This window comes from Lynx canadensis, chromosome C1 (genome assembly GCF_007474595.2).
Source record: "Lynx canadensis isolate LIC74 chromosome C1, mLynCan4.pri.v2, whole genome shotgun sequence".
Classification (NCBI taxonomy): Eukaryota; Metazoa; Chordata; class Mammalia; order Carnivora; family Felidae; genus Lynx; species Lynx canadensis.
The window spans coordinates 153854976-153867041 of NC_044310.1; the positions used below are offsets into that span (position 1 = coordinate 153854976).

The 12066-nt window shown below is 34.6% G+C and overlaps 1 protein-coding gene and 1 non-coding gene across 2 annotated transcripts in view; both read right to left on the reverse strand.

Annotated features, from left to right (window-relative positions):
- The window catches only part of SCN3A (sodium voltage-gated channel alpha subunit 3), a 114648-nt gene that overhangs the window by 36143 nt on the left and 66439 nt on the right, over positions 1 to 12066 (reverse strand). The window contains exons 13-15 of the mRNA XM_030327027.1: positions 9581 to 9928; positions 8433 to 8565; positions 6689 to 6927 (exon numbers count right to left, since the gene is read on the reverse strand). Of these exons, the coding sequence (XP_030182887.1) occupies positions 6689 to 6927; positions 8433 to 8565; positions 9581 to 9928 (720 nt within the window). The remainder of the gene's footprint in view (positions 1 to 6688; positions 6928 to 8432; positions 8566 to 9580; positions 9929 to 12066) is intronic.
- On the reverse strand, positions 7273 to 7398 carry LOC115522650. Its single transcript, XR_003971537.1, has one exon.

Here is a 12066-nt window from a genome sequence, read left to right on the forward strand (position 1 = left end):
AATTTTTAACTCAAAATCACAGGCAAAGAGACCCAGGGGCATGAAGAGTTATGAAATTACTCTTGCAAATAATCTTTTAAAGCAGTTATCTTAAATATAGGTGATAGCTGCATTTTCTGACTGTAAAGTCAAGCTTACCATTTACAGGGTAAATCAGCCTCTACCTTGAAGGAACTCTGTCAAAATAACAGTATCCAAAATTATTTGGTTTCCTAAAACATCAGGTTAATTAGAAAGAAATATTGATTCACTCTTAGAAATGTGTAAATCCAGCTAATATGTTATTTTCCTAAACACAGAAAGATCTAAGGGAAATACCCCTTCCCGAAAAAATAGCTTAATTTCAGTTCATCTTTCATTCACTCAAGTGGAAATAAAATGTATTTCAAGTAATCTTAATGCATGAAAATCCAGATATATGGTGGAATGCACATTGAAAATTATTTCTTTTTTATCTTATAGAATGACTCACTGTAAGATATTTTTCCCTGGTGAATGTAAAATAAATTTTGATTTAGAGAAATTTTATTTCTTATACGAAGTCTCAGGAGCAGCTAACTATTTGAACTAGCAGCCTAATTATAGAAATACATTAAACTGAGGTAGAAACTCTCCAGGTAAATCATCTACAAATATTTCTTTCTACAGAGAAATAATAAGGCGATCTTTTCAGCTCTTTTGAAATGACTGAGTCTTCTGCATTATACAAGCTTATACCTTAGGGGTGCCTAGGTGGCTCAGTTGGCCAAGTGCTCAAGTCTTGATTTGGACTCAGGTCATGATCTCACAGTTCGTGAGATCAAGCTCCATGTCAGACTGAACTGACATTGTGAAACCTGCTTGGGATTCACTCTCTTCCTCTCTGTTCCTCTCCCGCGCGCACGTGTTTTCTCTCTCTCTCTCTCAAAATAAATAAATAAATATTTTTAAAAATCCCTATACCTTAAACATACATTCTTTCATCTAATGTAACCCCAACATGAAACTCCTTTCATTTTAATTATAGTTTGCAATTTAAAATTATATCTATTTATATCCTTAAATGTTTTCAATTTAAGCCCTAAAAATCATTTGTATTGTTTTTTGGTACATTTTAGTCTAGTTTAGCATTGTCAGTGATTAGGAATTCTTAAAAATTCCTTCTCATTCTAGCAAAGGTCAGTCTAGCATACTGATTTAATGCCTATGCTTACATGATTTTAAAACTCCATCAAAAAAATTCTAAGGACAAAAAGAACTGGCAACCTCTAAATCTGTATTAGATTATGTAAATAATGCCCATGTATGGTTTGTAAACAATACTAATGTATGGTTTATAAATATACATTCAGCCACCTTTGAATTTTCTACATCACAAAAATTTTTAAGACTAAAAACAATTAATAAAAACCTTACTGAATGTTTATTGTTTGGCCTTAGCCTAATTCTATCTTGTTTTCTGCAGAAAACAAGTTTGTCTTTTAAACTTTAGATTATATGCTTCTGTGGCCACTCATTCATTCAGAAAAAAACTGCTAAACACCTACTAAACGGTAGACGTTTTTCTGGGCTTTGAAAATATAGTAGAAATTAGGATATATAAACCTGAGACTGTATAAACCAAGTCATTTAGGCTGATACATTTCCTTTTTTTTTTAATGTTTATTTATTTATTTTGAGAGAGAGAGCACAAGCAGGGTAGAAAATCAGAAGGGGAAGGAGAGAGAGAGAGAGACAGAGACAGAGACAGAGACAGAGAGAGAGAGAATCTCAAGCAGGCTCTATGCTGTCAGTGCAGAGCTGGACATGAGGTTCTGTCTCATGAACCATGAGATCATAACCTGAGCTGAAATCAAGAGCTGGACACTTAACAGACTGAGCCACCCAGGTGCCCCTAGGCTAATACATTTCTTATGGACAATGAATTTATAGGCTTCCTAATCCAGCTTCTTTAATGAGTAGATAAGTTCAATAAAAAGTTCCTAACGCATTGTAGGTGATGACACATGGTAAGTAGTAAAAGTCTAAGTGCTAAGGATAGAGATGAGAATCAGCCTGGGAGTTTAAACCAAGAATAAAGAAATTTGGAGCATTTTGAGTTGTTTTGTGGGGCACAACACTTAGGATGCTTAGGATGACCAAATATTAGAGTTTAAGGTCTTATTTCGGGATGAGAAGGCTTCCTTATTGAGTATTTACTTAGAGAAGAAGGTTATGTTGATGTACATGAAAAAGAGAAATGTTCATCCTAAAAGCTGAAGTTTGCCTATCAATCAGTTTGCTCTCCAGAACGTCTGCTTGCCCAGACTGATGCTCTGTTTTTTTTTTTTTTTTTTTTGTAGTGAATTTGATGTAACTGTAGCCCACTTTTGCTCTATTGTTATTAGCCTCTTATTTTAATGGTTTTAGTTTTATTATTCCCATGCCTCTTGGATACACATCTTTAAATATTTGTTGTTGTTGATCGGTGGGGGAGGTGAAATTGAAATACACTTAAAGAAAAATTATGGGAAATCATTTAACATTTATGGTGTTCCTTTCCCTCATCTGTCAAATGAGGATATTCATTGAGATGACTCATCAGGTCTGTATCTAAAATTCTTGGATTTCTGTCAGCATTGTATTGCCTACCAAATTTTATTCAGAAATTGGTGACAACAATTATTACACAAGAGCCTCATTATAAGTTTTCAGTTTGGAGACAAGATAGCTTTGTATTATATTAAGAAAGGAGCTAAATGGCCAGATAGCACCTTCATTGATGCAAAATGCCTCTCAGGTAAATTTTAGGATTCGGCTCCCAAGTGTTTAATCTTTCAATAAGCAAAAGTTGTTTTTTTTTTTTCCTTCAAAGAGTTATCATGTCCCTATCCTGAGATTTTAAATTTATACTCTATTCCACACCATTTAATTTAAATAATTTAGCTAATTGTGTTTCTTTAGGCTTTTATATGCAAATAACCTGTGAAATCCTTAGTACAAGTACCATGTTCCAAGTTCCCTTCAGCATCCAGCAGAATAAAAGGATATCATGGACTCTTAATCATTGGTTAAAATGAGAGTTATAGTAAGAAAAGTAATCAGTATAGGAGCTACAGACCTCTATCTGTATTCGTTGAAGAAAGAGTTACAGGTTAGTTGGAAATGTTTATATGATGAAGAAGTTGTCTAATCTGCTATGATTGATGGAAGATTTTTTGCTTATAAAATCTCTTAAGGTGGGTGCATTAGTTTTATAATGGTTAAAACAAAAACAAAATAGAGCATCTTAGAGAAACTCAACAGATATTTGAAGTCTCTCGATACTCAAGTTTGATCAACCCAATCAGTAGAGAAGTGATGTGCTTTTTATGTGCTCCAGAAACAGGATACAAATGGGGCACATTGATCTAAATAAAGCTGAAAGTTCCACAAGTCTTTTATGGTATGTTCCTTTGCTAACAATTCAACCAAAACCTAAATGTCCTTATTTATAAGGTATTATATAATCATTTGAGGACTAATAACTCTCCATAGAAACTAAATTTATTTAAATGAGTGAACTATAAACTCCACAAAATACACAATATAACCATGCATGGTGTAAAATAGAGTTCAAAGTCAACTAAGTACCCAAGATATAAAGAATATATTCTGTCCTTCTCTCCCTCCCTCTCTCTTCCTCTCTCTGTCTCTGTCTCTTTCTCCTTATATAGATTTTTTACATATTATTTACATACAATTAAACATATAAATTTTCATATATAAATATTTATTATAAAGCTTGTTATAGGTATAAAATATGATACTATATGAGAAGCTATGAAATGGCTTATATATGATATTAATAATAACAAAGATATTTTGGTTAATACAAATAGTCAGTTTACAAATTCTCCTACTTTTATGATTGGTAATAGTTAACTCAGGTCTGTTTCCTGTCATGTGCACTCTGTATCTTGATGAGCCTTGTTTCCCCAGTGTTAACCTCAGCTTACCAATGGTTTTACCACAATCTATCAGGCATCTGTCTTCTACCTCATTTCTATACCTCATTATTTCCATTGCTACTCATAAAGTTACAGAATTTTAGAACTGGAAGGGACATGAAAAATCATCTAGTCCGATATACTCTACTCATTAGAGAACAGACCCAAAGATCTAAATGACTTTTTCAAGAGTACCCAATTATTTAGCACGGACAAGTGGACTTCAACCCAGATTTGGTGCTTTAGTCTAGTGCTTTTCCATTCAATCATCCTATAATCCAACCTCTCTTATCCTGTGCTTCCAAACTAGTGCTTCAACATGGGAATTCCATGAAACCTCAATTTCCTGCTTCACTCTGGAAAATTTCCAAAATTTCTTCCTAACTGTTCAACTTCCCTGACCAGTATCTTGGGAAAAATACAGGAGCTAGACCAGAACTGTTTTCTATCAGTATTTCAGAGAAAGGTTAATAGCATATATTAGAGGAAGGAAATTGTTTATTGAGCACATGCTAGATGCCAGGCATAGTATTATTTTCACATTACCTCATTCAGCCTTCACAACAACTCCAGGAGATGGGTATTAGTATATCCGTTTCAAAATAGAAAACAAAGACTCAGATTTTTTATCAGACTTGTCCAGATGCTACATTATTAGTAAGCATTGGCAATGAGGTCAAACCCACTTCCACCCAACTCCAGAGCCCATGTTCTTTCCTGAAAACATGCTACTCAATTGAAGCAGCCCATTTGATTAGGAAACAACCAGTTAGTTATTTATTGAGCTGCAACCATGTAAATACTATAGGAGATACAAAAGAAAAATGGGACATAACCTTGAAGAATATGAAGAATTGAGATGAGGTAATTTTAATTAGAACACTCTAGATGTGAATGTAGAGAACAGTGAAATATTTTTCCATATGTAAGCATATAAGATGTAAGCATGTAAGCATATGTAAGATGTGGTGTTTGTGTAGTATAGTGACATAGCTCTTCTGATGGGCCAATAGTGGCTGATTTAGGAAACAGTGGACAATAAGATGGTATAGAAAGGATGGGGAGTCTTGAAAACCAAATAGGACTGTTGAACCACAAATACAGATAACACTTTAGCAAAGTGCAAGCATACTGAGTGCAGTGTGTTAATATTATTTTAATAGTAGTTATAGGATTAAAAAAGAGAAACCTTGAAAGAAGAAATAATGTCTTCATGTCAACTTGTATATAAGAAATAAAGGAGAAGTAAGTCAAAATGGCTATCCGATTTCTATCTTTGAAGTTGAAAGGCTCTTTGAAGCTGGGAGGTTACTACTAGAGGTAACACAAGACTACATTGAAATTGTTAGGACTTTCAATAAGCTGTGAGAAAGATGATCTTTCAGCTGTCACATACTGTGTTTAAAGCTATCCTTGAACAACTATCTGTAACAGTTGGAAATAATAGAACTGGGATACAGCTTATACCACAATAGTAGATAATTCCTGTCGTTGTTGAGTACATAAAAACATTGAATGGAAAACATAGCCTTAGTAGACATAAGAAGCCCAGAAAAGAAGGCAAAGATAGAGTGATCGGAAAGATCAAGGAACAATCATTTAAGAAAAATCAGTATCACAGGTGTCAAGGATGAAGAAAATCTCAAGAATCAGATGTGTGTTTTACTAAGTCAAATAATGTAGTTAAGTTGAGGCCACTTACTGGGTAGACTTTTACGAAATCGTCTGCCCAGGATTCCCTTTTCAACTGCTGTTGGGAATTGCTCCTCCACCTGTATGATTCCTCAGATCTGTCATGTTTTCACATGGCTCCACCCTGTGCCTCTGATTAAGCCAGAGGTGAGCATCTGACTCAAGCTATACCAAACAAGAGTCCTATCATGAGAGTCTTTGAACTGGAACTGAAAAAGAGATCCAGTCTTTTTCTAGTGCAGATATTACAAGATGTAAAACCAGTGAGGTATGCCTAAACATGTTCCCTGACCCAGAGATAAAAGACAAAGTGAACACTTGGGCTACATCTAAGTCCTTGGTTAAAGCATTTCCTGAAGCCCAACTGCAGAATTACCCTTTATATGGTTTGGTAGTTCATCTTTTTCTTTCCATTTTAGGGGTCACTCTTTTTATTTTCCTCTTAAGGTAGTTTGAGTTTATTTCTGTCTTGTGCCCCAAAGGAAGCTCTTGAATAATCCTTTCGTTACTTGTTTATCCATTTCAATTTTCTCATATAGATTAAGGAGGAAATGTACTTGTCAACACATACATACACAGATGCCTGCTCAAGTATTTTGAACCAAAAGTATGACTAAATTACAAATGCGTTTTTACTGTTTCTTCACTTATGTGAATACTACTGAAGCATTTTATTAGGTAATTCAATTTGAAACAACTATGTCTTCTTTCGTACAGAAATCAATCTTTATATATTCCCTTCAATGGACATGATTTCTTTAGAGGCTGTGTATATTAAAACAGCATTTTTGTGGAGCTGGAATTAGATATCATGGTTTTTCTAGACCTATACTTCAGCAAGAATGACAGTAAAGATTTAAAAAGTTTACAACTGGTAAGACACTATGGTCAATCAGCATGGACATTGTTCTGACTAATCAGCATTCATACCAGTTGACTTTTAGATCTTATCACTGAGATTCCCTACACAGCACAAAGGGATTTTTTTTCCTTTGGTCTATATCCCCCATCCTTGTCAAAGGGAATAAGTAAACTTCAAATGAACTTACCAAGTTTCCTACAGTTAATACACTACTGAATTGACCGGTCATTGGGTAGTGCTCCATAGCCATAAAGAGGGTATTTAAGACAATGCAAATAGTGATGGCAAGATCAACAAATGGATCCATGACAATTAAATTCACAAGATGCTTTACTTTTAACCATGCATCACAGCAGTCCCAGATCAAAAACACATTGGCAAATCTGTACCAGCATGGAGGACATTTCTGTCTAGATTCTTCAAGTTCTAGGGGAACAATAAAAAGGAAGAGTAGTAAATAACAATAAAAATGAATTATTGTTGCTCTAGATTATACAATATTTGACAAAATCAGTGCTTCTACCTGGGGATGAAAGTTCATATTACTTAGCTTAATAAACCTGAGAAGGCAATCCCATTAAATATGTTCACAAATATTCATTGTAAATTTCATATGAAGATACAGACATTTTTTCTTTCTCCTTTAATTAAGTACAGAAAATAAATACCTTCAACTTAATGTTTTGCTTCAAATAAGCTAACTTCATTAGCTAATAACTAGGTAATTATTGATTAAATTGCTCTATTCTTTTTATGAAAACATTTTTTTTTAAATGTCAGTAGTGGATCCACCCTCTTAACTTGCAAAGGGTGAACAGAAAGCTACTGTATTTCGCTAGGACATTTACAAAGAGTTATCTTCACTTTAAGAAAAAACTGAATAAAAATAAATGTCCACCATCAAAACAATTTTTAAATAACCTTTACAGAAATAATTAAATGTATCAAACATGTATTATTTCTTCTGAAAGTGCCTTTGTAAGAACACTGTCTAAAGCTATGATTCTTATTAATGTGTGACCAGCTCTCTCCTCTGATTGTCTCCACATTAGCATTAATGAGAATGTAGTGTGCCCTTTTTAGTATAGATTCAAACCGAAATCTATTTATGTTATTCATATTTACTCATATTTTTCAGAACTTTAGCCTAAAATATTTTTAAAAGTTGCTAGTAATTTTAATTTGTGAAACCTGTTATAATTATTATGTGACTGTTCAGGTATCACATACACCAACAGGACAAGAGACAAAATGTAACTGATATTTTCTAAAGACATGTTAAATACTACTTATATAAAAGACTTATAAAATTGCAAAACTAATGGAATATCCCTCCAGACTTCATGAACTGGAGACTTATTTAATGAATAAACAGAAGATTAATAGTTGCTGCCCACTCCCATGTGTCAAAATTAACAAGCATTTGTGTGAGCTCTCCTTTGGAGGAATGTAATGGTTTCTGTACATGTGGAAGATGGAGGAGAGATCTTTTTTTAGGGTCAATGTTAAACACAAGTTTTTATTTATCCAATTTATTTATATGCCTCCTCCAACTACGTCACTACCTCCCTGCCCAGAGAACTGACTAAAGCTTGAAAGAGGTGTTTCCTTGTTCTTTTACATACCAAGACTTAACAGGGGAAGTGTTTAATTGTTTAAGGATAATGTAACATAAAGATAAATCCTCACTGACATAAAATCCAGTGGAGTAATACCACTCTGCAGACCAGATAAGGTGTTAAAAAGAAAAAAGGGACAATATTAGTTTTTGTAACCAGTGTCATAATACCATATTTTACATATCATCTACGTAGGTCTGTTACACAGTTCTGATCTTAGGTAATTGACTTTATTAATTCTATAGGAAGAAGAGATAGTTCCACAAAGCATATAAGCATGTAAAGCTGACTATCTTGTGGCTCGCTTCTTACCCTCCATTGTATTAGTCAGGATGCTGGCTATGCTCATGGCTCTTTGCCTTCCAGAGGAATCCTCTAGCATCTCCATTGAAATCTGGTAAGAACTTAGCCTTCTCTTTCTGACTTCTGTTTCAGTGGTGGTGCCCTGCAAACCAAATACTGATGGTTCAAACCACCCTTTCAATGAATAATACAATACCACAGAGCATTTCTTTGGAAAATCATGCTACATGCAATTTTTCCAGTTAATAGTTTTCAAGTAATAATAAAATATTAAATTTATTATTAAGTTAAAAACACCTTTTAAAAATTATCACAAGTGATAGCATTTAACAAGAATTCACCAGTTGGATGCAATTGTATAGGGCAATTTTGTTGCAGGAATATTTTAATTAACCTGTTAGAATTTTCAGAGAAACTTCATAAGCATGCTAAAGTCATATATTGTTTCATTTCATTCAAATGCAGATTATTTTCAGCTTATCTCCATGATTAACAATCAGATCAATCTTCCCCCCCCCCCCAAAAGTAGTAGGATTATAATGTTGCAAGGCAGAGTTATTTTCTTTGAAGCTATATTGACATATATGGGCCAATTTTTTTTTCCATGCACAAACACAGATGTACAATGAAATGTGTGTGCTTTCCTGAGATTTCTTTGATTATTTCTATATGCCATCCTATAAGAATCAAAACATTTTAGAGTCATCTTAATAGACATCAAAACATTTTAACTTCCCTGTAATATTGATATTTGTGTGGAAACTGCCTATTATCAATATATTGGTCATTATAACATTTAATTTTAAGTGTATGAAATTTCCATTATATTAATAAATTATTGTATAATTCTGTGTGAACATACATTTATAATAACAATTTGGTTGTCACAGTGTCCATTATTTTGTGTTGGTACGTCTACCGAATTTGCAGATGTTTCTTCTCAGACTCTAAAAACTCTAATGCATTTGAAAGCTAATGGTCTTCTACAGTTCAGTTGGTTCTAAAGATTCTATTGTTTTTCATTCAATAAATCATATAGTATTTTTGAGGCATTTCATTTGGGGGAAGCAGGATGGTATAACAGGCTAAACCGCCCAGACTTTGATTATTTCAAATTGGTGTGTAATGTCAGTAGTAGCTAACTTATCTATTATCACCTCTGGCAGAAGTTGTCCAGTAGGTGAGGTTAGAGCTGACGGTCCACCCACCAAGGAAACCACACCATTGCAATCCACAGTGCTGTGCATCTTCCCATTTGCTGGAAGCCCTGGCACCATCCTGGATGACATACTGGCCTGACTAACGTTACTGTTGCGTCGCTCTCCATGTCTGTGCGGCACAAACAGTGAGTCTCTCCTGCTCTCGCTGTCTTCAAATGTACTGTGCTCATCATCAGCAAAGTCATTTTCAGAACCGACATCCTTTGCCCGGCCTCTGAAGCTGAAAATGCTTGTTTTGCTATTGCGTCGTGGGGAAAACAGGGAGCCACGGATACTTAACAGAGACTGAGGAGAGAGCAAGGGAGAAAGGAATTGGGAGTGGGGGGGAACACAGTTACTTAACAAAAGTCTTAATATTGCAGAATCTGTTTGGATTAGAATAGTCTTGCTCTTAAACACAGGCTCTTAAACACTTGCTCTAAACAAGTTTAGAGAGAACACATATGTTTTGATATTTTTATTAAAGACTACAATGCAAATTTGGGCATAAAGGGTGTTTTTCTGATTAAGAATTGCGATTTATAATTTACTAAGTGCATGACCATTTATTTCATTTGTTCTTAACTCTAATACTATGAGGTGGATTTTGTTATTATAATGTTATAGGTGTAGAACTGATACAAGAAAGGACAAATGATTCTTTTTGGAGGAAGTGGTGGTTAAACAAACAGTAGGTGGCTTTCACTATGAAAAGCTATGATCTGAAGGGCATGCAACTTGGAAAATAAGTTATGGCTCAAGAGAGATTGTTGGCTCAAATTTAAAATATGTATGCCAAATGTGTTACTTCTAGATAATGATTTAAAAACAAAACTATTATCTCTCTGTTTTCTTTTTTTTTTTTGGATTCTAAAAGGAAATTAGTTTACTTTCTTTCTGGATCTGTTGGTCTCTGTCCATGTGGGAATAAAAGTCACGAAACTTACCTATGATGCTGTCTTGCAAATTTGCTAATAGTTTCCCAAATATAGCTACTAGTGATTCACCATGAGAGAATATATGTCATAGCAAACACAACAGAGAGAATTCCTAAACTGCCATATAAATTCTATTATCACTTAAAATTCAACACTAGTAAAAAAGGCAAGACATATCTACATGACTTTACCAAGGAGGATGAGGTAGAAGATAGCTTATCCTTCTGATCTCGCTTCAATTTTATTAAAAGGAACTGGATGATTCAGAACTTTTTTATTGCATATGTTCTCAAATAAATTGGGTAAATGGTACTGGAAAATGAAGATTTAACATGAAATCCCTTCTCTCACCCTTTTGAATGAATTTTAAACTAGCAACACCAAATATCTCTATTCTGGACTTGGCGATACTTTTAAAAAAAATCTCTATTCAGTCTGTAGAATCTTTGTTTATTCTCCTCATCATTAACAATGACATTCCCAGGAGTGCCTGGGTGGCTCTGTCCATCAAACAGCTGACTCTTTGTCTTGGCTCAGGTCATGATGTCATAGTTGAGCCCTGTGTTGGCTCTGTGCTGACAATGTAGAGCCAGCTTGGGATTCTCTCTCTCCCTCTCTTTCTGCCCTTCCCTTGCTCGTGCTCTCTCTCTCAAAATAAATACGTAAACTTAAAAAAAATGGCATTCCCCATTGCTCCCCCTGCTTAGACTCTCATAACCTCTCCTATCTATCTTCATTGTCAGGGTTTTATATGTATGTGGTTGTATACACACACACACACACACACACACACACACACACACACACACACATATATATCCATATGCCTGCAGCAGACATGCCTGGACCTTCCCATTCTTCCTCCAAACTTCAGTATAAAGCCAAATAAAATAATTTTAGTGGGAAAAAACATAGGAAAGGCAGACTCCATCAAATTTATTTTTGGTTCCTCTGCCTAATTAGGTCATGCTGATTTTCTTAGGTCCCATTTTTAGCTTTATTTTTATGGCTTTTCCCAGACTGCAAAGCACCAGAATAATTGCTGTTGCCCTCTGTCATAGTGATGTTCTGGAAAGATATTTTTCATTAAGAAATGTGCTCTTGCTTTGGACTTACTTCGACTATCCACAGGAACTATTGACTATCCAGCTTGTCCAACTTGAGACTGTGCCCCTGTGACACTCAGTTCACACATAGTTGGCTACCCAGTGCCAGACAGTGGTTAGACTGATTTTCTAATCGATCAAAGTGATCAAGAAATCAGATACCATGGGGACATAAACTCAGCCCCCAGTAATAAAGAATGTTAATGTTTTAATCTCCTTGGACTCAATTTTAATTAGCAATATAATAGTGGTTATTCTCAGACTTGTGTTTTGAAACTTTGGTGTGTATTTTTAGGTCCCATTTTTTTTTTACTATCCCACACATATTCCTGGTGATTCTAATGCAAGTATTAGAAGAAAGCTAACTTTTTCTTACACTAATCCCTAGGATGGCTCAGGG